General features: G+C 46.8%; 1 protein-coding gene across 2 annotated transcripts in view; it reads right to left on the reverse strand.

Moving 5' to 3' along the window:
• The window catches only part of LOC138683481 (protein FAM219A), a 51,305-nt gene that overhangs the window by 11,755 nt on the left and 18,199 nt on the right, over positions 1 to 21,351 (reverse strand). For both annotated transcript variants that reach the window (XM_069775362.1, XM_069775361.1), the window contains exon 2: positions 2,807 to 2,909. In XM_069775362.1, the coding sequence (XP_069631463.1) occupies positions 2,807 to 2,862 (56 nt within the window). In that variant the 5' untranslated portion in view covers positions 2,863 to 2,909. The remainder of the gene's footprint in view (positions 1 to 2,806; positions 2,910 to 21,351) is intronic.

Genomic DNA, 21,351 nt, shown 5'->3' on the forward strand with positions numbered 1-21,351 from the left:
TCCACAAAACTGCACAAAGACTTTGGTTCATATTTAAAATAAGATCAACCAAACCAAGTAAATGGAAGAAGATTCTACATTCAGCAGGTGGGAACAGTAAGAGTGATGAAAATCTCCTCATTCAGTGGGTTAACTCAGGTTTTCTCCCAACTGAAGATCTGGTCTTTAACAACACACAATGATGCACAATAATGCTTCACTAAGAGTTTAGAAACTATAAATCTAAAGATGATAATCCATCTCATCCATGCTCCAATGGCACTCTAACCACCTGCAATGTTCTTCGGTTCTGCTCAGAAAATTTCAGGAAGCCATTACAATTTTAGCAATACAAAGGCCTGCAGGCCTAGGGAGAGTAAAATATATCAAATGTTATCACAAAGCAGATGTATAGGCTCACAACTAGTTGTATTTTCTTATTGTGTTCATTGAAACACAAGATTAAAGAAATTAATTTCAAAACTGATGCAGAATTTCCAACCTGCAGCACCAGGGAACTGGAAAAAATGGGATCCACCTGCAAAATTCAATACCTCTTCCCATAGCACTGAGATGCTGCTCCTAAAGCATGTAGGAAGGAAGTCAGGAAGCAAGATGTCTGGAACTAAAACTGAAGCTGTGATCTGGCAGCAGCAGCTTGCTTGTACACATATCATAAGTACTGACTTCCATGCTCGCTCTCCAGTTTTTAAGTCAGTGCTCCATATATACTCACCGACAGTTGTTACTATATCATGAGTGAACAAAGCACTATCAGGGGATCTAGGAGAAGAGCCCTTTGTGGTGCTATTTAATTGATTAAAAAAAAATCACTACTACATCTTTTTCTTGAGAAGTGTCTTTTTTCTTAATAACACAGAACTTCATTTCTTCTGCAACAAACAAAAACTGTGATAATGTCTTTGCCCCTGATCTAAATCTTTCCCTTGCATCCTGATTGTCCTTATTTTTGCTTCCCACTGTCCTTGAACAAAGCCAGATTGCAGTCATAGCTGCTTTCATCCACAGGTGTCCTAGTATGAGCTTCTTGTCTTGGCATTTTTGCTCACTTACCATGAAATATGTTATGACAAAATCTGAGTTTAGGTTATCCTCAGAGTGGGCTACGATATCTGGCTGTGCAGAAGTGGTGCGGATGGTGTTGTAGGCTCTGCCTGTGCTCATAGTGAGTATTCCAGCATCACCCCAACCTTGTTCACATTTTATTTGCTCTTAGGGAGACTGAGCATGTTATAGATTCAGAACCTTTCACCTCTAAGGCTGGCTGTGCCCCTGCCCCAGAAGAAGACCGAATAGTGAAGGCAACCTGGTACTAGAGGCTGGATGTCAGAAATTCATACAGATAATACAGAAGAACAGAAGCCTTGGGGAAGGAGGAGGAGGTGGAGTAGAGACTAGGAGAGGCACTGTGGTTTGCCTGAATGAAGGAAAACATATTTGATGAGGAGAAGAGCAGAACTGTTAAAAAAGTGGAAATGGCTTTAGCTTATTCTCCTCCTGCAGACACCAGAGGAAGCCAACAGTTCAGACTTAAAGAACTACCATAACCTGGACATTTTGCAGTGTATCCCACTGGAGTATCTCCCATTGTACTGCAGCCATTATCTTGTGAAAAGAAGCTGCTTGAACAAGCTTGTGGCATTTCTGCCTTCCTGGGGTTGCCCTGTCTGTGGCAAGACAGACCAAACCATTCTGAGGTATTACTAGGACTGTGCTTGTGGCGCTGCTTGGTTCCCAGAAAGCCAAGGGAGCTGGGAGATGAAGAGACATGGGCCAGCGAGACCCTGTGCCAGACACCTCCCAGCCATATAGGAACAATGGAGCTTGGCTACATCTGCTATTAAAGCAATGGCTGCAAACCTATGTTTTGCAGATTCCAAGGGATGCTTCTAAAAGCTGTGTGAAAAGTAACTAAGAAAAGCAAGTCTACTGCCAGCAGGCTTTGCTTGGCTGTGGAGGTGTCCACATATCCTCTGAACAGTGCTCAGGTGTCCACAAATGGAATAAAACTGAGCTGCTGTTGAAAAGCTTTTATCAATGGGCGTCACTGCTCTGCCCTTCCCCACCCAAATCACTTGTTTCCATTGGCAGCTCGGAAACAGCAGCCTCTCCAAGAAGTCACTAATTTTACAGGTAGGCACCTGTACTTATCCCATCTTCTCTCCCTTACCATCTTCCTCCACTAATTTCAGTGTTTCTAAATTTCTCAAGCAGCAAATCTGCTACCATTCCTCTTGGGAAACTAGCGTGCAGCCTATTGCCAAAAGAAATCAAGTTTTTCAGCTTGTATTTGGAAGACAAGAAGCATGGAAAAGCCAGCTGAGAGCATCTGCTGAATTTCTTGCTGCCGCTAAGGGCCTGGCTCCTTTATATGGTCTCAACAACCAAACACAGAGCAGTGAGCAATGCAGTGTATTCCAACAACATCGCAAGGGCTTACAAATAAAACTTGTCAAAGTCCTGGCATGATTTATGACTATTGTGGGCTTTGGGAATTAATGTGAACAAGGAACCTCATCTGTCAGATGTGTTGCATACAGAGAGGCTCTGACCTGCAGCTCCTGTTCTACTCAATATATTGGTAATCCATGCAACTTTCTCATTCATCAATAAACACCCAGCATTCATGCAGATTCTGCTGTCATTCTAAGTGAGGTCCTCCACTAAAAACTGCCACCTTTCTAGTAGCTAGCTCTCGCAGCATGTTTGGCAGTAAGTGAATAGCAATGAACATCATCCTTGCCCATCCTAAGGTCATTAGGGATTGCAGCTTAGAGCACAGCTGAGTGCTTTTCCAGTCCTTTACCTTGTTCGTGCCATCACGTTGTTCTTCTTGGGCTGCTGATTAACTGGGCTTCCCATATTGCCATTCTTCAGGGAGCCCTTCCGAGCCAGCTCCCTCTGCTTCTCTGCATATGGGATACAAAGAGGAAAAGCAAAATTAGGGCATCAGCCTGGCTGGCCACCATACAGTAGCAGAAACCCAGATTTCATAGCAGCAAAAGGCATAGCAGAATTAATAGCAAAGGACATGAGCTCTCCATCTCCCAAGCAGGGTGTCGTGGTTTAACCCCAGCCAGCAACTAAGCACCACGCAGCTGCTCACTCACTCCCCCCCATCCAGTGGGATGGGGGAGAAAATCGGGAAAAGAAGTAAAACTCTTGCGTTGAGATAAGAACAGTTTAATAGAACAGAAAAGAAGAAACTAATAATGATAACGATAACACTAATAAAATGACAACAGCAATAATAAAAGGATTGGAATGTACAAATGATGCGCAGTACAATTGCTCACCACCTGCCGATCGACACCCAGTTAGTCCCCAAGCGGTGATCCCCCGCCCCCACTCCCCCCAGTTCCTATACTAGATGTGTGTGATGGGTTAACCCTGGCTGGACGCCAGGTGACCACCAAAGCCGTTCTATCACTCTCCCTCCTCAGCTGGACAGGGGAGAGAAAAATATAACAAAGAGCTTGTGGGTTGAGATAAGGACAGGAGAGATCATTCACCAATTACCGTCATGGGCAAAACAGACTCAGTTTGGGGAAAGTTAACTCAATTTATTACAAATCAACCAGAGTAAGGTAATGAGAAATAAAACCAAATCTCAGAACACCTTCCCTCCACCCCTCCCTTCTTCCCGGGCACAACTTCACTCCCAGATTTCTCTACCAAACCCCCCCAGCGGCACAAGGGGGACGGGGATGGGGTTTATGGTCATCACAAGTTATTTTCTGCTGCTTCATCCTCCTCAGGGGGAGGGCTCATCACACTCTTCCCCTGCTCCAGCATGGGGTCCCTCCCACGGGAGACAGTCCTCCACGAACTTCTCCAACATGGGGCCTTCCCACGGGCTGCAGTTCTTCACGAACTGCTCCAGCATGGGTCCTTTCCATGGTGTGCAGTCCTTCAGGAGCACACTGCTCCAGCGTGGGTCCCCCACGGGGTCACAAGTCCTGCCAGAAAACCTGCTCCGTGGGCTCCTCTCTCCACAGATCCGCAGGTCCTGCCAGGAGCCTGCTCCAGCGCAGGGTTCCCACGGGGTCACAGCCTCCTTCGGGAACTCACCTGCTCCGGCGTGGGGTCCTCCACGGGCTGCAGGTGGATATCTACTCCACCGTGGACCTCCATGGACTGCAGGGGGACAGCCTGCCTCACCATGGTCTTCACCACGGGCTGCAGGGGAATCTCCACTCCGGCGCCTGGAGCATCTCCTCCCCCTCCTTCTTCACTGACCTTGGTGTCCGCAGGCTTGTTTCTCTTACATGTTCTCACTCCTCTCTCCGGCGGCTGTTTCTCACTGTCCCAACTTTTTTCCTTCTTAAAAATGTTATCACAGAGGCATTACCACTGTCGCTGATTGGCTGGGCCTTGGCCAGCGGCGGGTCCGTCTTAGAGCCGGCTGGTATGGGCTCTCTCTCGAACACAGGGGAAGCTTCCAGCAGCTTCTTACAGGAGCCACCCCTGTAACCCCCCCGCCACTACCAAAACCTTGCCACACAAAGCCAATACAATGTGGCATCACATGGTATGGAATACACCATTGGCCAGTTTGGGTCAGGTGCCCTGGCTGTGTCCAGTGCCAACTTCTTGTGCCCCTCCAGCTTTCTCACTGGCTGGGCATGAGAAGCTGAAAAATCCTTGACTATAGTCTAAACACTACTGAGCAACAACTGAAAACATCAGTGTTATCAACATCCTTCGCATACTGAACTCAAAACATAGCACTGTACCAGCTACTAGGAAGACAATTAACTCTATCCCAGCTGAAACCAGGACACAGGGACACTGCAAAGGCCAGACGAGCTGTGTTCCATTGCCTCCAAGGTCACCAGGGGCTAAAGCTAACATACCCTGACTCATAGCAGCTTGTTGACAACACCACACAAGATGGTCATGGAGCTTCTGGATGAGAACCAGCTGGGGCAAAGAAAGGACAGATACCTTGCCTCTATCTGCACCTGGTTGCTTCATGGACTCTAAGACTGTGCTTTGTGCTGGGCAAGGGAATTTATCCTTTTACTTTTTCTTCTCCTACTGAGGCTGCCACTGAGGGGCCCAGTGGGGATAGAAAAGTGTCTCCATCAAAGCACCACCATTTAGCGTTAGTCCAGCCTAGCTTGACACCAGGCCTGAGTTATTACCATTTTCCTGGACAGCAACTCAACAGACTAACACACCCCACAGCAGAAAATGTTGCTGTCTCCCTGCTTCTCTTCCTGGCAACCTGTGATGTACCCTGTGTGTCTTTCTCTCTTATCTCACATTGATTCTTGGGAGCTCGCTTGCTTTGTTTAAAAAGTGAAACATTTTGCAGCTGTATTTTTAAACAGTATATTGTTTGCTTAAATTTTCAGAGCTTGCTCTACTCACTGCTGAAATGTACCTTAAAACTTGGACAGTACATCGAGCTTGCTTTGTGTATTCAGTGCAAGAAGGGATTTAAATTAGCTTCTCATTTAGGAGACACTATTTCTCTTAATAACTTCTCACCACAGGATCACAACTAGAATTCTGGTCTAAAAGCTAAGCCTTCTGCAGGTATGCAGTGTTTGTGCTGTATTAATACATCCCTTCCTCCAGTAGAGATAGGAGACCATGTATGATGGGTTACCATATAAATTGATATTCAGTTTTCTGATTCAAAGTTTCTTGTGGGAAATCAATTGGGTTGAGTTAGCAATTAGCCACAAAAGTTGAGCTAACTGCCCCAATCTAATCCTGCAATGCCAGACAAGGCTTGCAGGGAAAAGCCGAGCATGGGGCCGGTCAGGCAGGAAAGGGCCTGGTTAAAAACATCCTCCAGAGTGTGAGAAAATGTTGGGAACTATTTTTGTGCCATGCCTGAATAATAGGGGTTTACCAGACTGCTGGCTGAGAAACCTGAATAATGAATTCATTTTGCTTCTGCTTCCCCTGTGGTGTGTGAAATGTGCTGATATTTTTTTTTACTCTTGCAGATTGTACTCCCCTTGGAGAGAAAAGCACCTTTTCCCGCTTGTCTTGGGAAAGTGGCGTGCCTACCAGGGTGTGTAAGTGCAAGATGGGCCAACTCTGTCCTTTCCACACAGGTAAGAGCAGGGGGGGACATGTCCAAGGCTGCCTTTTTTGAGGGACAAATAAGCAGCAGAGATGCCTAGAGATTGTGGTGATGAGCGTGGCTGAGGAACCTGCAGAGAAGAGTACATACTCATACAAACCATGCCCAGCTCTGCTCCTGCTGATGGCAGAGGTGAATAAATGCTCATTGAACATGGCAGGAAAAGGATCACACTAATAACTCTCTCTGGCATGAGCAACAGACTGATACAGGATCAGAGTCAAAACCTTAAATCAGAGTAATTTCTCAGGATTGGAACTTGCAAATGCATTGGTTTTCTTTGTCTCCAAAATAAAAGGCTAGTATTTTGCAGGCCACATGAATTTTGCTATTCAGACACAGAGGGATAAAGCAAGGTTTAATGGAGGCAAATGTTTACAAGCCTAAATACAAACTGACTTCCACCCATCTACACCAGAAGCTCCAGCACTGGCCACAAATACACAGCACTGAGACAAGCTGCCAATGCTTTAAGAGGCTGTATAATTCACAAAAGGCACCTGACTCAGAAACAAGGTTACAGGTTTCATTTTCTGTCAAGACAGTTAAGGCCTGCCCGAGCCTTTTAAATGGACTGGCGCTCTCTGCTTTCTATCGAATGCTCGGTACAAGCACTAATGCTCTTCTCCAACTCAGATTACTCGTTTGGTCGATGAATATGGACTTTTGCTAATTGTCTTTTTCCTCCAATACATCTCCCCACGACTATTTCTATGCTCTTACTGAGGTCTATTGCAATGTGTGGGTTTGAACAATATAAGATTTCCTATTTAACCCCTTCTTTCACTTATTTAGTGGCTTGGAGTGAACATTCCCAAAGCAATGTAAGTGCGGTAGGAACAGCCATGCCTGTGTCCCCAGCCAAATTTCTTAAGCATGAATCAACAGTTCAGCTCCCTCTTGAATGCTATGAATCCTGAGTCCCCGGTGGCCAAAAAGCGAGGGCTAGCAGGAGGAATGGGAAGTCTACCCAGCCCTGGGGTATTAGGACAAGCTCCTAGAAGGTGGTAGAGATGTGCATGAGTCACTTCAGGCTTTGAGGCAAAGAAACCTGCTTTCTGAGCCCTACAAGTATTATGAATTACTGCTGCTTCCACCATCACCCAAAAGAGCTGTTTGGGTGCCAATCTCCTGAAGTAATTCTGGGCTATAAAATCCAGCACACCAACCATCAGGTCTATCAGCATGGGGGAATGAAGTTTTCAGTGCCCATTTTCTGCTCAGTGCTTCCTCCTGGCGTAGCAGGTGGAGTTTGTGAACTCCATTTCTAGGTAGTGAGCCCTTTCCCAGTCTTCCAGTTCTTTTGGTTTTGGCCCCCAGATGTTTCTTTGAAGGCCAGAGACCCAAACTCTAAGTACCTAAGTTCCTTCTAGAAATGTGACTGATTTAGGCACTTCTGAAGATGTTACATTTTAACAAAAATCTGTAATTTCACAAATTAAAGTATTTCTCATAGAAGCTGCGATCAAACATAAACCAGCACAGTAAAGAGAAGGTGAGAGAAGGAACCACAACCTAGCCTCGATAAGTAAATGGCATTTTTCTTTAAAGCCTGCCCCATATTGGCTGATGCTACATCCAAATAAGCATGAATCCCAAGATCACAACCCTCCACTGACCCAACTGTGCTAACCTTTGTGTGAAACCTGGGAACTATGCACCTGGGCAATTCTCAGGGCATGAAAAGCTAAGATGCTCTTTCCTTCTGAGTCATCCCAGACTCTCCAGTATGGTAGTCAAGTATTCTACACTGGACTTAGATGAGACCTGCATTCCCACATGTCTCCCCCAGCCTCAAGGCCACTGCTTATTGGGGGCATGGTCCCACCAGTGAGGATAGGCATATTTTGTCCTCAGCACTTGGCAGTTTCTGGCACTGGCTATGAAAAGGCTCTCCATGTCCAGGACTGCCTGTGCTGCCTGCAGCATTCCAGTACGTGCAGTGAACTTCCAGGAAGGCAACACAGCTAGATGGAAAAATCAATGTCAACCCTACAAAACTACCTAACTCAGGGCAACTCTTGGGCACCAGAAGAATGAGGAAGGGTTGTTAACAGGCACTCCCACCAAATACAGAGAAAATGGAACATACAAGAACAAATGAAGAAACAGAAGACTCTGATTTCCAGCCATTGGTTATTTTGTGTCTGGCGAGTTTGCTGTTTGATGATCAATGAAAAGCTATGTATTGGGTCTGGCTGAGATGGAGTTAATACTCCCCATAGCAGCCCTCATAGTGCTGTGCTCTGCATCAGTAGCTAGAAAGGTGTTGATAGCACACCAGTGTTTTGGCTACAGCTGAGCAGTGCTGGCACAGCATCAAGGCTGTCTCTCCAACATTTTTGCCCTCCCCTCAATGGCAGGCTGGGGCAGGGCAAGATCTTGGGAGGGGACATAACCAGGACAGCTGACCTAAACTAACCAAACAGTTATTCCATACCATATGATGTCAGCTCAGATATAAAAGCTAAGTAAAGGGAGACGGAAGGGGGGGCATTTTGTCTTCCGGAGCAACCACTACGCGTACTGAAGCCCTGCTTCCCGAGAAGCGGCTAGACATCACCTGCTGATGGGAAGTAGAGAATAACATCATTTGTTTTTTCTTTGCTTTCGCGTGCGCGACCTTTGCTATCACTTTATTAAACTGTCCTTATCTTGACCCACGAGCCTTTTGTTATATTTTCTCCCCCCTGTCCAGCTGAGGAGGGGGAGTGATAGAGCGGCTTTGGCGGGCACCTGGCATCCAACCAGGGTCAACCCACCACAGTCCTTTTTGGCGCCCAACGTGGGGCAGGACAATGGCAGTTTTGCATTAAGCGTGCCATAGCTAGTTATTAAGTGGCAAGCTCCTGTGCAAGTCACGAAGCTTGTTAGCTGCTTGCTTATCTCTAGCTTGCTGAGTTTGGGAACATGTTAATGCAAATAATGGCTATGTGCTTTGCCCTGGCACTGATGGCTTTGTTGTGCTGTGGGAGCTATCTTGTGGAGGAGATGAGGGAACACATCTCCCTCTCCCTACCAGGCATTGATGTGAATGGTTTTATTATGCAGGCTCCCGAGGTCCTTGTTCACCCTTATGTGAGCTGTTCAATACTAATAATTAATACTGGTGGTATATTATGGGTATTGTGGAATCTGGTCTCGTCCTGGTATAAGAGAAGATCAAACAGCTATCTACCCTGCCTGGCCTCTTGGAAGATCCCTTCATTGTGGGATTGCTGCAAGTTGAAGAACAGCAGGTGCCAATCGCTACCAGGACAGTGCACCGTCGGCAATATCGGACAAATCGAGACTCCCTGGCTCCCATCCATGAGCTGATTCATCACCTAGAAAGCCAAGGAGTCATCAGCAAGACTCATTCACCTTTTAATAGTCCTATATGGCCAGTGCAAAAGTCTGATGGAGGGTGGAGGTTAACAGTAGATTATCGCGGCCTGAATGAAGTGACACCGCCACTGAGTGCTGCTGTACCAGACATGTTAGAGCTCCAATATGAACTGGCATCAAAGGCAGCCACGTGGTATGCTACAATTGATATTGCCAATGCATTTTTCTCCATTCCTTTGGCAGCAGAGTGCAGGCCACAGTTTGCTTTCACATGGAGAGGTATCCAATACACCTGGAATTGACTGCCCCAGGGGTGGAAGCACAGCCCTACCATTTGTCGTGGACTAATCCAAACTGCACTGGAACAAGACAATGCCCCTGAACATTTACAATACATAGATGACATCATCGTGTGGGGCAATGAGGCAGAAGAAGTGTTTGAGAAGGGAAAAAGAATAATTCAGATTCTTCTGAAAGCTGGTTTCGCCATAAAGAAAAGCAAGGTCAAGGGACCTGCACAGGAGATTCAGTTCTTGGGAATAAAATGGCAGGATGGACGCCGTCATGTCCCTATGGATGTGTTTAACAAGATAGCAACTATGTCTCCACCAGCTAACAAGAAAGAAACACAAGCTTTCCTAGGCCTTGTGGGGTTCTGGAGAATGCATATTCCAGGTTATAGTCAGCTTGTGAGCCCTCTCTATCGAGTAACGCAGAAAAAGAACTATTTTGAATGGGGCCCTGAACAACAACAAGCCTTTGAGCATATCAGACAGGAAATAGCTCGTGCAGTAGCTCTTGGGCCTGTCCGGACAGGACCAGATGTACAAAATGTACTCTACACTGCAGCTGGGGAGCATGGTCTCACCTGGAGCCTGTGGCAGAAAACACCAGAGGATCTGCTAACCATCCTGGTCCTGCCCAAACAAAACCCCTACATACTGTGGGAGGAGATAAGGTCCCCATAGTGCACATGGGGAAGTGGCTGGGGAAGGCAGTGTGGATTGCACCTCCCATGGGAAAAGGCAAACCCATTCATGGGATTGTCTTTGCTCAGGGACCTGGGTGTACTTGGTGGGTGATGCGGAAGGATGGGGAGACCCAGTGTGTGCCTCAAGTACATTTAGCCTTGGGGGAAAAATAATCCGTGATGTGAGTTGTATGTTGTAGGAAGTAATGTAGCAGGAATGACCTGAACTGCAGAGGAGTGAACTTCGCAAGGAACCAGACAAGTGCATCGGTGACCCAAACCAAGCCGGCGTTGGTGCCCAACGATCGAACATACTGCTTCTCCTGTCCTGACCACTCATCTTGACGGATGGGGCCCAAGTCATAACCTGTGTGTGAACATCTGGAGGAGTGGAAGAAGCCCATGGAATATCTATCTCTTAAAGGACAGGGGATAGTAACTAATAAGAATGTATAAATCTGTACATTGGGTATAAAAGTGGTTTAAGTATGTAGTTTCAGTTGTAAGTGTTGGTAAGAAAGGATTTCAGTAATGAGAATTAAATACAATAGTATGGTTAGAAGATATCTGTATTAAATTATGTGGGACCTGAGCAGGACACAAATGGTATGGAATAAGGGGTGGAGATTGTATTGGGTCTGGCTGAGATGGAGTTAATACTCCCCATAGCAGCCCTCATAGTGCTGTGCTCTGCATCAGTAGCTAGAAAGGTGTTGATAGCACACCAGTGTTTTGGCTACAGCTGAGCAGTGCTGGCACAGCATCAAGGCTGTCTCTCCAACATTTTTGCCCTCCCCTCAATGGCAGGCTGGGGCAGGGCAAGATCTTGGGAGGGGACATAACCAGGACAGCTGACCTAAACCAACCAAACAGATATTCCATACCATATGATGTCAGCTCAGATGTAAAAGCTAAGTAAAGGGAGATGGAAGGGGGGTGTCGTGGTTTAACCCCAGCCAGCAACTAAGCACCACGCAGCCTCTCACTCACTCCCCCCCATCCAGTGGGATGGGGGAGAAAATCGGGAAAAAAGAAGTAAAACTCCTGGGTTGAGATAAGAACAGTTTAATAGAACAGAAAAGAAGAAACTAATAATGATAATGATAACACTAATAAAATGACAGCAGTAGTAATAAAAGGATTGGAATGTACAAATGATGCGCAGTGCAATTGCTCACCACCCGCCGACCAACACCCAGCTAGTCCCCCAGCGGCGATTCCCCGCCCCCACTTCCCAGTTCCTAAACTAGATGGGACATCACATTGTATGGAATACACCATTGGCCACTTTGGGTCAGGTGCCCTGGTTGTGTCCTGTGCCAACTTCTTGTGCCCTGGCTGGGCATGAGAAGCTGAAAAATCCTTGACTATAGTCTAAACACTACTGAGCAACAACTGAAAACATCAGTGTTATCAACATTCTTCGCATACTGAACTCAAAACATAGCACTGTACCAGCTACTAGGAAGACAGTTAACTCTATCCCAGCTAAAACCAGGACAGGGGGGCATTTTGTCTTCCGGAGCAACCACTACGCGTACTGAAGCCCTGCTTCCCGAGAAGCGGCTAGACATCGCCTGCTGATGGGAAGTAGAGAATAACATCATTTGTTTTTTCTTTGCTTTCGTGCGCGCGACCTTTGCTATCACTTTATTAAACTGTCCTTATCTTGACCCACGAGCCTTTTGTTATATTTTCTCCCCCCTGTCCAGCTGAGGAGGGGGAGTGATAGAGCGGCTTTGGTGGGCACCTGGCATCCAACCAGGGTCAACCCACCACAAGCTAATACAGCAGAGATACAAGGTGAAGGACAGAGACTTGGAAATGGGGAAGCTAGAATGAAAAAAGGCTGCTCTCCAGCTACTTTAGAGAAATCACTAACTGCTGGCAGTAAAAGGGCAGTATAATAGCAGAGCTCCAATGATGCTCTTTATGTGGCATTTGCAAGTATTTGAAATAAGTTGTTTAGCTTTCATTTCACTTGGCCGTTCTACTTTTTATCGTTGTACCTAGCAAAATACTCACACCCATGTGGCTTGTTGTCCTCCTTCCCATGAAGCAGTTATGGGTGACTGAGCACACTGTGAGCGCAGGTGTGATGGCTTGCAGAGCCAACAGGCAATCATTAGCAATACCAGCAGGGCTGGTACAGTTTGGAGAGAGACAGCTTTACCCAAATCCAGGTTCCTGCTGGCTTTTCATGAATTTTCCAGACAGACATTTCCTTGAAGAAGCAGGATAGAGCAGAGGAGTCTGGGAGGGCATGAAGCAGCCTGCATGTGCCTTTGACATTAAGAAGTATGCTCAATTAGGAGTCTGAAGATCCTGTCTGGTCATTAGCAGGGTTGCTGTGTTGGGCAATCTACCTGGCTCCATGCTTGAGTGGAGCCAAGCAGGATTAGCGTCTGTTTCAGTGGAGAGCTCAGAGAACACGGACAGCTATGCTGTCAGCCTGATGCACTGGGAAATTTGGCTGCACCAGTTCCACTTAAGTTAATCCTGGACATTGTGTCAGAAGACGAACATGCGTAGCGGCACGTGTATGTGTTCGTGTGTGTGTGTATGTGGGGAGGGGGTGCAGGATCCTTTCAACACCACTATACTACTCTGAACAGCATGAGGGACATCTCTTTGTCTGGACCTGCCAACCACCACATCACATCTCGCCCCTCCTTTCTTGTCCACCTTGTCACTCCATCTTTAAGGCACTTTGTCCCCTTATGACATTAAAATCATTTAAAGAAAGAAGATAAATCCACTCAACAAGCAAGCTGCTACCTTTGTGCTAGCCTCACATTAGCCTGTTCTGCTTGCTGACCCCATCTGGGCCATTCAGCATCTGCTCCAAGTGCTGCTTCAAAGGTAAGCTCTACTGGTGACAAGACAACAGCCAAAGAAGCCCACAGAGCTTTCAATAAGGCAGGAATAACACCGAAGTATAAAAGAGCAAAGGAAATACATGCTGCAGACATGATCAGGACCATAATTGGCCCAGCCCTGCATCTTGTCTGACAATGGTCTCATGTTATAGCTGCACGCAAAGGTCCTCAATAAGATGGTGCCCCAGCATGCTAAGCACTCAGCAAACCATTCCTGCCCTGGTGTGCTTTCACCTGCCTAATTTAGGATGTGTCAGAGGATGGGCAAATAACTGTATGTTGACAAATGGAGAACACACTCCCATGGGGAACCTCAGTTAGAGAAAGTTACGTGTAAGATGAGGGGCTGAATTTCCCCCTTACTACTGGGAACAGCTACAGACCTAATGAATTATTTCAAGCAATACTGTATTACTCAGTGCAATTCAAAATGGTTACCTGTTCAGCTGGCTGGATGTGTCTAGCTGCTTTATGATGAGAGAAGATAGTAATGGAGCATGTGAAGCAGAATGGACTTAACGTGAATGTGTCTACGTTAAAAATCAGATTTGAATATATCCTTACAATTATTCCTCTGTTTTCAGTCTTTAAACAAAATCATAACCAGTTTTAATAATGTTTTCCTGGTTTTTAAAAATGAAATGCTGAACAGCTTCTTTGGTACATGTTGCTATGCATGGCATTGGTTTTGCCTACACACTGCCCAAAACCAGAAATGGCAAAAGTAGCCATATGTTTTGGTCTCCTGCAGAACTGCTCCTTTTGTGATTTCAGGCAAAGCAGACAAGCCAGGAATGTGGTGAACATCACTCTGTGCTATGCTGAAGAGCTATTTGGAGGGTCAGACCACCCCCTAAATACACAGTTTCCATTTGTCCCAAGATAGTGAGTGACTCTGGCTATGGTCAGACAGTGGTGGGTGGAGAGTGGTTTAGGATGTCATTGCTTCTCACTACCACCGTGCTTGACCACGCGTATCCCCCTCATTTGAGGCAGACTGATTGGCACAAATGATGTTTGGTGGCAGACTAGGCTGATTTGCTTCCTTTGCACCGTGGGTTGGAATCACGCAGATGCTGACTGCTCCTGTCTCTTTGCTGAGAGCCACTGGCTGAACCTTGCTAACTCAATTGCTTTTGAACCTGCCTGACTAGGAGGAGACGGAGCTTCCTGCTATGAGGACATTGCGTTGTGGGTCCATGGGATTTGCTGCAGTGGGAAGACAAAGAGAAATTAATCCAGTGTGAAAAAGTTGTATTTTTCCATCTTCAAGGTCTATGAGATGAGATTTTGGGATGTATTTGCCTCTTTGTCCCCCACTGCCAACCAAGACCGCTGCACTCCCTGGAAAGATTTGGAGAGCGTAAGTGCGACCACATGGGTAGCAATAGCGCAACTGCATCAGAAAGAAAGGCAACAGAAAAGTGATTTTTAGTAAACAGGGGTAGCAGAAATTAAAAGGATCTGTCTGCGGTCAGCCCCCTGCTCTGAATACAGGGAATATGATTTAAAGCCGATACGCGCTGGGCACCAGTGTTGATTATTCAGGACAGACCATCTGAATCAGGATTGTTTCACCCAGCTTCACTAAAGACTCTTCAGATAAGCAAGGGTCAGATAGCTAAGTCATCCAACTACCAAATTGAGCAAGTTGTGCAAGACACAGTATTTTTAGCTGAAGTATGTTGGTTTTGCTGACCCAGTCAAACTTGGGGAAATTAGTGAACTATGTCTAATTGTGAGAACTGGCTAGCAAAAGCAGGTGTATAAATCTGTCTTCCAAGGTCCTTCTTAGACCAGGTTTTAAAGCATCCAAGTAGCTGCATTTTCTTAATGTTTTGCTGATCTGGCTGCTGCTCTGTGCCTTTGGCATGGCTGAGAGTTGTCACAAACACCAATGGGCTTTGAGTGGTTTTAAGCTCCCCTGAAGGCCTGACCAGACACAGAACTGGCAAATGACCTAGGGAGTTATCGTGGTTTAAGCCTAGTCAGCAACTAGGCACCACATAGCCACTCACTCACTCCCCTGCCATGTCCCAGTGGGATAGGGAGGCGAATCGGGGAAAAAGTAAAACTCGTGGGTTGAGATAAGAACGGTTTAATAACTAAAGTAAAATAAAATGTAATACAAACAATAATAATAATAAAATATAATAATAATTGTAATGAAAAGGAATATAATAAAATACAGGAAAAAAAACCCAAACAAACAAGAAAAGACAAGTGATGCACAATGCAATTGCTCACCACTCGCCGACCGATGCCCAGTTAGTTCCTGAGCAGCGATTCCCCCCCAAGACCAACTCCCCCCAGTTTATATACTGGGCATGATGTCACATGGTATGGAATATTCCTTTGGCAAGTTTGGGTCAGCTGTCCTGGCTATGCTCCCTCCCAGCTTCTTGTACACCTGCTTGCTGGTAGAGCATGGGAAACTGAAAAATCCTTAACTTAGGATAAGCGCTACTTAACGACGACTAAAACATCAGTGTGTTATCAATATTATTTGCACACTAAATCCAAAACACACTGTACCAGTGTCCTGGTTTCAGCTGGGATAGAGTTAACTGTCTTCCTAGTAGCTGGTACAGTGCTATGTTTTGAGTTCAGTATGTGAAGAATGTTGATAACACTGATGTTTTCAGTTGTTGCTAAGTAGTGTTTAGACTATAGTCAAGGATTTTTCAGCTTCTCATGCCCAGCCAGGGCACCTGACCCAAACTGGCCAACAGTGTATTCCATACCATGTGACGTCCCATCTAGTTTAGGAACTGGGAAGTGGGGGGCAGGGAATCGCCGTTAGGGGACTGGCTGGGTGTCGGTCGGCGGGTGGTGAGCAATTGCCCTGCGCATCATTTGTACATTCCAATCCTTTCATTACTACTGTTGTCATTTTATTAGTGTTATCATTATCATTATTAGTTTCTTCTTTTCTGTTCTATTAAACCGTTCTTATCTCAACCCAGGAGTTTTACTTCTTTTTTCCCAATTTTCTCCCCCATCCCACTGGATGGGGGGGAGTGAGTGAGAGGCTGCGTGGTGCTTAGTTGCTGGCTGGGGTTAAACCACGACAACCAGCTACTAAGAAGAAAATTAACTCTATCCCAGCCAAAACCAGGACAACATCCACCCCTTATTCTATACCATTTACGTCATGCCCAGATCCCACACTTCCCGATACATTTCCAGTTAATCACCACCACTTTCCCTGTCTTTTAATATATACACACAGATATAATTCCTGCAGTCTATGGGCCATCTCTATCAAATGTCTGTCGAGTTCATTCAGTCCATGACTTTGGGCTCCATCTGTCATAACAGTCTGTCTGGGCAGGAGGGATGGTACACAGTCCGCTCAGTTAGTAGAGCAGGATGCAGTGCAGCGGGCAGGTGACATTGGGCACAGCAGGAGGATCGTGTGTAGTGTTGGATTGTTGCATGCTGAAGTCAGTCCTGGTTCCATCACTATTGCAATTCGCTCAGTTTTATCAAAGTTCTTTCTTGCTTAATCTAAGTGATTCTTACTGTAATACCATTGATATAGCATATAACAATTATAGTAATGATAGCATACAGTAGAAGGGCTATATAGCAATTAACATAATACAATTTAATTCATTGGCTATTCTTACCTAAAATCAAATCCCCTTGAGGCACACATCAGACTTCCCCATCCTTTCGCATCACCCACCAAGAACACCCAGGTCCTTGAGCAAAAGCAATCTGTGGATGGGTTTGTCTCTGCCTGAGGCAGGAGAAACCCAGACTGTCTTCCCTAACATATTTTTTATGTGCACTACAGGGACTTTATCCCCTTCTACAGTATGTAAAAGTTCTGATTGGGCAGGGCCACCCTGATTGGCAGATCCAGACAACGAGCTCGCATAGGAAACCGCAGTCGCCCAGGAATTGTGGAAGTGATCACGGACTGGCCAGAAGGCAAAGATTTCGGAATATCGCCAGAGGAGGAGGTGACGCGTGCTGATGAGGCCCCGCTGTATAATAAACTGCCAGAAAATGAGAGGCAATATGCCCTGTTCACTGATGGGTCCTGTCGCATTGTGGGAAAACATCGGAGGTGGAAGGCTGCTGTATGGAGTCCTATATGACAAGTCGCAAAACCTGCTGAAGGAGAAGGTGAATCGAGTCAATTTGAAGAGGTGAAAGCCATCCAGCTGGCTTTAGACGTTGCTGAAAGAGAGAAGTGGCCAGTGCTCTCTCTCTGTACTGACTCATGGATGGTGGCAAATGCCCTGTGGGGGTGGTTACAGCAATGGAAGCAGAGCAACTGGCAGTGCAGAGGTAAACCCATCTGGGCTGCCACACTGTGGCACTGGGGAGCTGCCAGGCATGGACCTGCCTCTAACTTGGACAAAACAGTTAAAGGAGGAGTTTGGGGCTACTTCCCAGCACTTCAGCTGTCTCCAGATGAAGCCAAAACACTCTTGGAGGTGCCTGAGAGGAGTCCCAGAGAGATATCAGGCACTGACCTGCCTTCAGTATGAAGAAAGCTCTTCAAGTAAGTGTGCCAGTGTGCTCCCCCCTGCTTAAGCAATAACCTCCAGTGGGAGTGTGATGGCTACATCCAATCACCTTAAATCATGAGTGGTATCGATTGGGAGAATGGTCACATCAAAACCTAGGCCACACAGGTAAAGAAGCACTTTGCTGCACAGAGTAAAGGCTGGCCTATAAACAGGTGCTGGCAGACCATGGAGCTTTTCAGGCTGAGCCTGGGCTGTATTTGCCTCCTTCCTTGGCTTGAGGGTAAGTTTCTCCTCCTTTGGGGTAGCTGGAAAGCAGGAAGCAAGCTTCCTCCTGGGTTTTAACCCAGTTTCCTGCTGAAGTGTTACTTGGGGTGCAAAGCTATGAACGCACTTTCCAGCTACCCCAAAGGAGGAGAAACTTACCCTCAAGGGTGCAACTGTTTTGCAACTGTTTTGTCCAAGTTAGAGGCAGGTCCATGCCTGGCAGCTCCCCAGTGCCACAGTGTGGCAGCCCAGATGGGTTTACCTCTGCACTGCCAGTTGCTCTGCTTCCATTGCTGTAACCACCCCCACAGGGCATTTGCCACCATCCATGAGTCAGTACAGAGAGAGAGCACTGGCCACTTCTCTCTTTCAGCAACGTCTAAAGCCAGCTGGATGGCTTTCACCTCTTCAAATTGACTCGATTCACCTTCTCCTTCAGCAGGTTTTGCGACTTGTCATATAGGACTCCATACAGCAGCCTTCCACCTCCGATGTTTTCCCACAATGCGACAGGACCCATCAGTGAACAGGGCATATTGCCTCTCATTTTCTGGCAGTTTATTATACAGCGGGGCCTCATCAGCACGCGTCACCTCCTCCTCTGGCGATATTCCGAAATCTTTGCCTTCTGGCCAGTCCGTGATCACTTCCACAATTCCTGGGCGACTGCGGTTTCCTATGCGAGCTCGTTGTGTGATCAGTGCGGCCCACTTACTCTATGTGGCATCAGTTGCATGATGTGTCGAGGAGATTTTTTTTCCCTTTGAACATCCAGCCCAGCACTGGCAGTCGGGGTGCTAAGAGGAGCTGTGTTTCAGTACCAACTACTTCTGAGGCAGCTCGAACTCCTTCATATGCTGCTAATATCTCTTTTTCAGTTGGAGTATAGCGGGCCTTGGATCCTCTGTATCCCTGACTCCAAAACCCCAGGGGTCAGCCTCGGGTCTCCTCCGGTGCTTTCTGCCAGAGGCTCCAGGTAGGGCCATTCTCCCCGGCTGCAGTATAGAGCACATTTTTAACATCTTGTCCTGCCCGGACTGGTCCAAGGGCTACTGCGTTGAACAATCTCCCGTTTAATTTGCTTAAAGGCTTGTTGTTGCTCAGGGCCCCGTTTAAAATTGTTCTTCTTCCGGGTCACTTGGTAGAGAGGGCTTACAATCAGACTCTAATTTGGAATATGCATCCTCCAAAAGCCCACAATGCCTAAGAAAGCTTGTGTTTCCTTTTTACTAGTCGGTGGGGACATAGCTGCTATTTTGTTGATCACGTCCTTTGGGATCTGACAACGTCCATCCTGCCATTTTATTCCTAAGAACTGGATCTCCTGTGCAGGTCCCTTCACCTTACTTTCTTTTATGGCAAAACTGGCTTTCAGTAGGATTTGGATTATTTCCTTCCCTTTCTCAAAAACTTCTTCTGCTGTGTTGCCCCATACGATGATGTCATCAATGTATTGCAGGTGTTCCGGAGCTTCACCCTTCTCCAGCGCAGTCTGGGTTAGTCAGTCCATGGCAAACAGTGGGGCTGTGTTTCCACCCCTGGGTTAGTCGATTCCAGGTGTACTGGACACCCCTCCAAGTGAAAGCAAACTGCGGACGGCTCTCTGCTGCCAGAGGGATTGAGAAAAATGCATTAGCGATATCAGTTGTGGCGTGCTACTTGGCTGCCTTTGACTCCAGTTCGTATTGAAGTTCTAGCATGTCCGGCACGTCAGCACTCAGCAGTGGCATGACTTCATTCAGGCCACGATAGTCAACTGTTAGTCTCCACTCTCCATCAGACTTTTGCACTGGCCATACGGGGCTGTTAAAAGCAGAGCGAGTCCTACTGATCACCCCTTGGCTCTCCAGTCAACGAATCAGCGTTATGGATGGGAATCAGGGCATCTCAGTTGTTGCGATATTGCTGCCGGTGTGCCGCTGTGGTAGTGATTGGCACCTGTTGTTCTTCAGTCCTCAGCAACCCCACAACAGAAGGGTCCTCCGAGAGACTGGGCAAGGTGGACAGCTGTTCAATTTCCTCCATCTCCAAGGCAGCTATACCAAAAGCCTGCCAGTACCCTTTTGGGTCCCTGAAATACGCTCTCCTGAGATAATCTATGCCAAGGATTGTCACGACCCAGACTGGACAGACCAGGGAGTCGTGTTTAATTCGAAATTCCCTTGGGCTAAATTAAGGTGAAACAACACCAAACAATCAGTTAAAGATTTTATGTATGACAGAAGCAAACTGAACTGGGGAGGCGTGATAGTAGGTGGCAGGGTTTCTCACAACAGGAATTGGCATAAGACTACTGTAAACCATGTAACCCAGGGTAACCATATACATCAATTCAGGGAATAAGGGGATCCCTCCCGTTGAGTCATGAGGTTCAGAGCAGACCCCCTTGCTTTCTGGACTCCTCCTCAGAGAAGGGCCCAGGGGCAGCTGGATCCACTCTTAGTCTCAGACTTGGTCAACAGTTTATGTCTTGAAACGGATGAGGTGTAGGGATTGTGGAAAAGGAAAAGGAAAGAGAGAAGAAGACAGAGAGAGAGAAAGGAAGAGAGAAAGATTTCACCGGTCCTGGGTCCAGTGTTGGTTCAGTCAGCCGAGGGGTCCAGTTCCGGTGGGCTTGCGCACCCAGGGCTTCAGTTTGTGTCCTTTTATCATCCTTGCCCCTCCTTTGGGCAGGTACCCAAACTCTTCAGGGTAATAAGTAGTTTGTGAGCCTTTGGGCTTGGAGGTCGTTTGTGGAGTAACTTATCCTTCCCTGCAGATGTGGCCATTGTTTGATCTTTGTATCAGAACAGCTTATCAGAACGGGGAGCTGCGCACCCTCCAGCATGCCCTCCCCCTCCTGTTGCTGCTGTCTGAGCTGATGGGCTTTTCACCTTGGTTCCTTGCTGTGCAGGGTTTGTCTTTAAGCAGAACTTGCCCCACCACAATGTTTGAGACATTAACTCTTTCAGTCTCTCACAAGGATGCACGGAGCCTCTGGGCCAGTCACAATGGGGTGTTTCTGCCATTTATTCCCAGTTAGGCTTACTTCAGCCTCCAATACCATTAGCTTCTGGGATCCCCCTGTCACACCAGAAATACAAGTGGGTTCTACCCCTTTATAGCTTGATGGCATTAGGGTACATTGTGCACCGGTGTCTATTAGAGCCTTATATTCCTGTGGGTCTGATGTGCCAGGCCATCGAATCCACACCGTCCAGTAAAGCCGGTTGTCCCTCTCCTCCACCTGAGTGGAGGCAGGGCCCCTCTAGCCTTGGTCATAGGATTCTCCACTCACTTTTTGTAAAAATGGATTAGAATTCCTTCTCATAGGATCAGGAG

This window comes from Haliaeetus albicilla, chromosome W (genome assembly GCF_947461875.1).
Source record: "Haliaeetus albicilla chromosome W, bHalAlb1.1, whole genome shotgun sequence".
Taxonomy (NCBI): Eukaryota; Metazoa; Chordata; class Aves; order Accipitriformes; family Accipitridae; genus Haliaeetus; species Haliaeetus albicilla.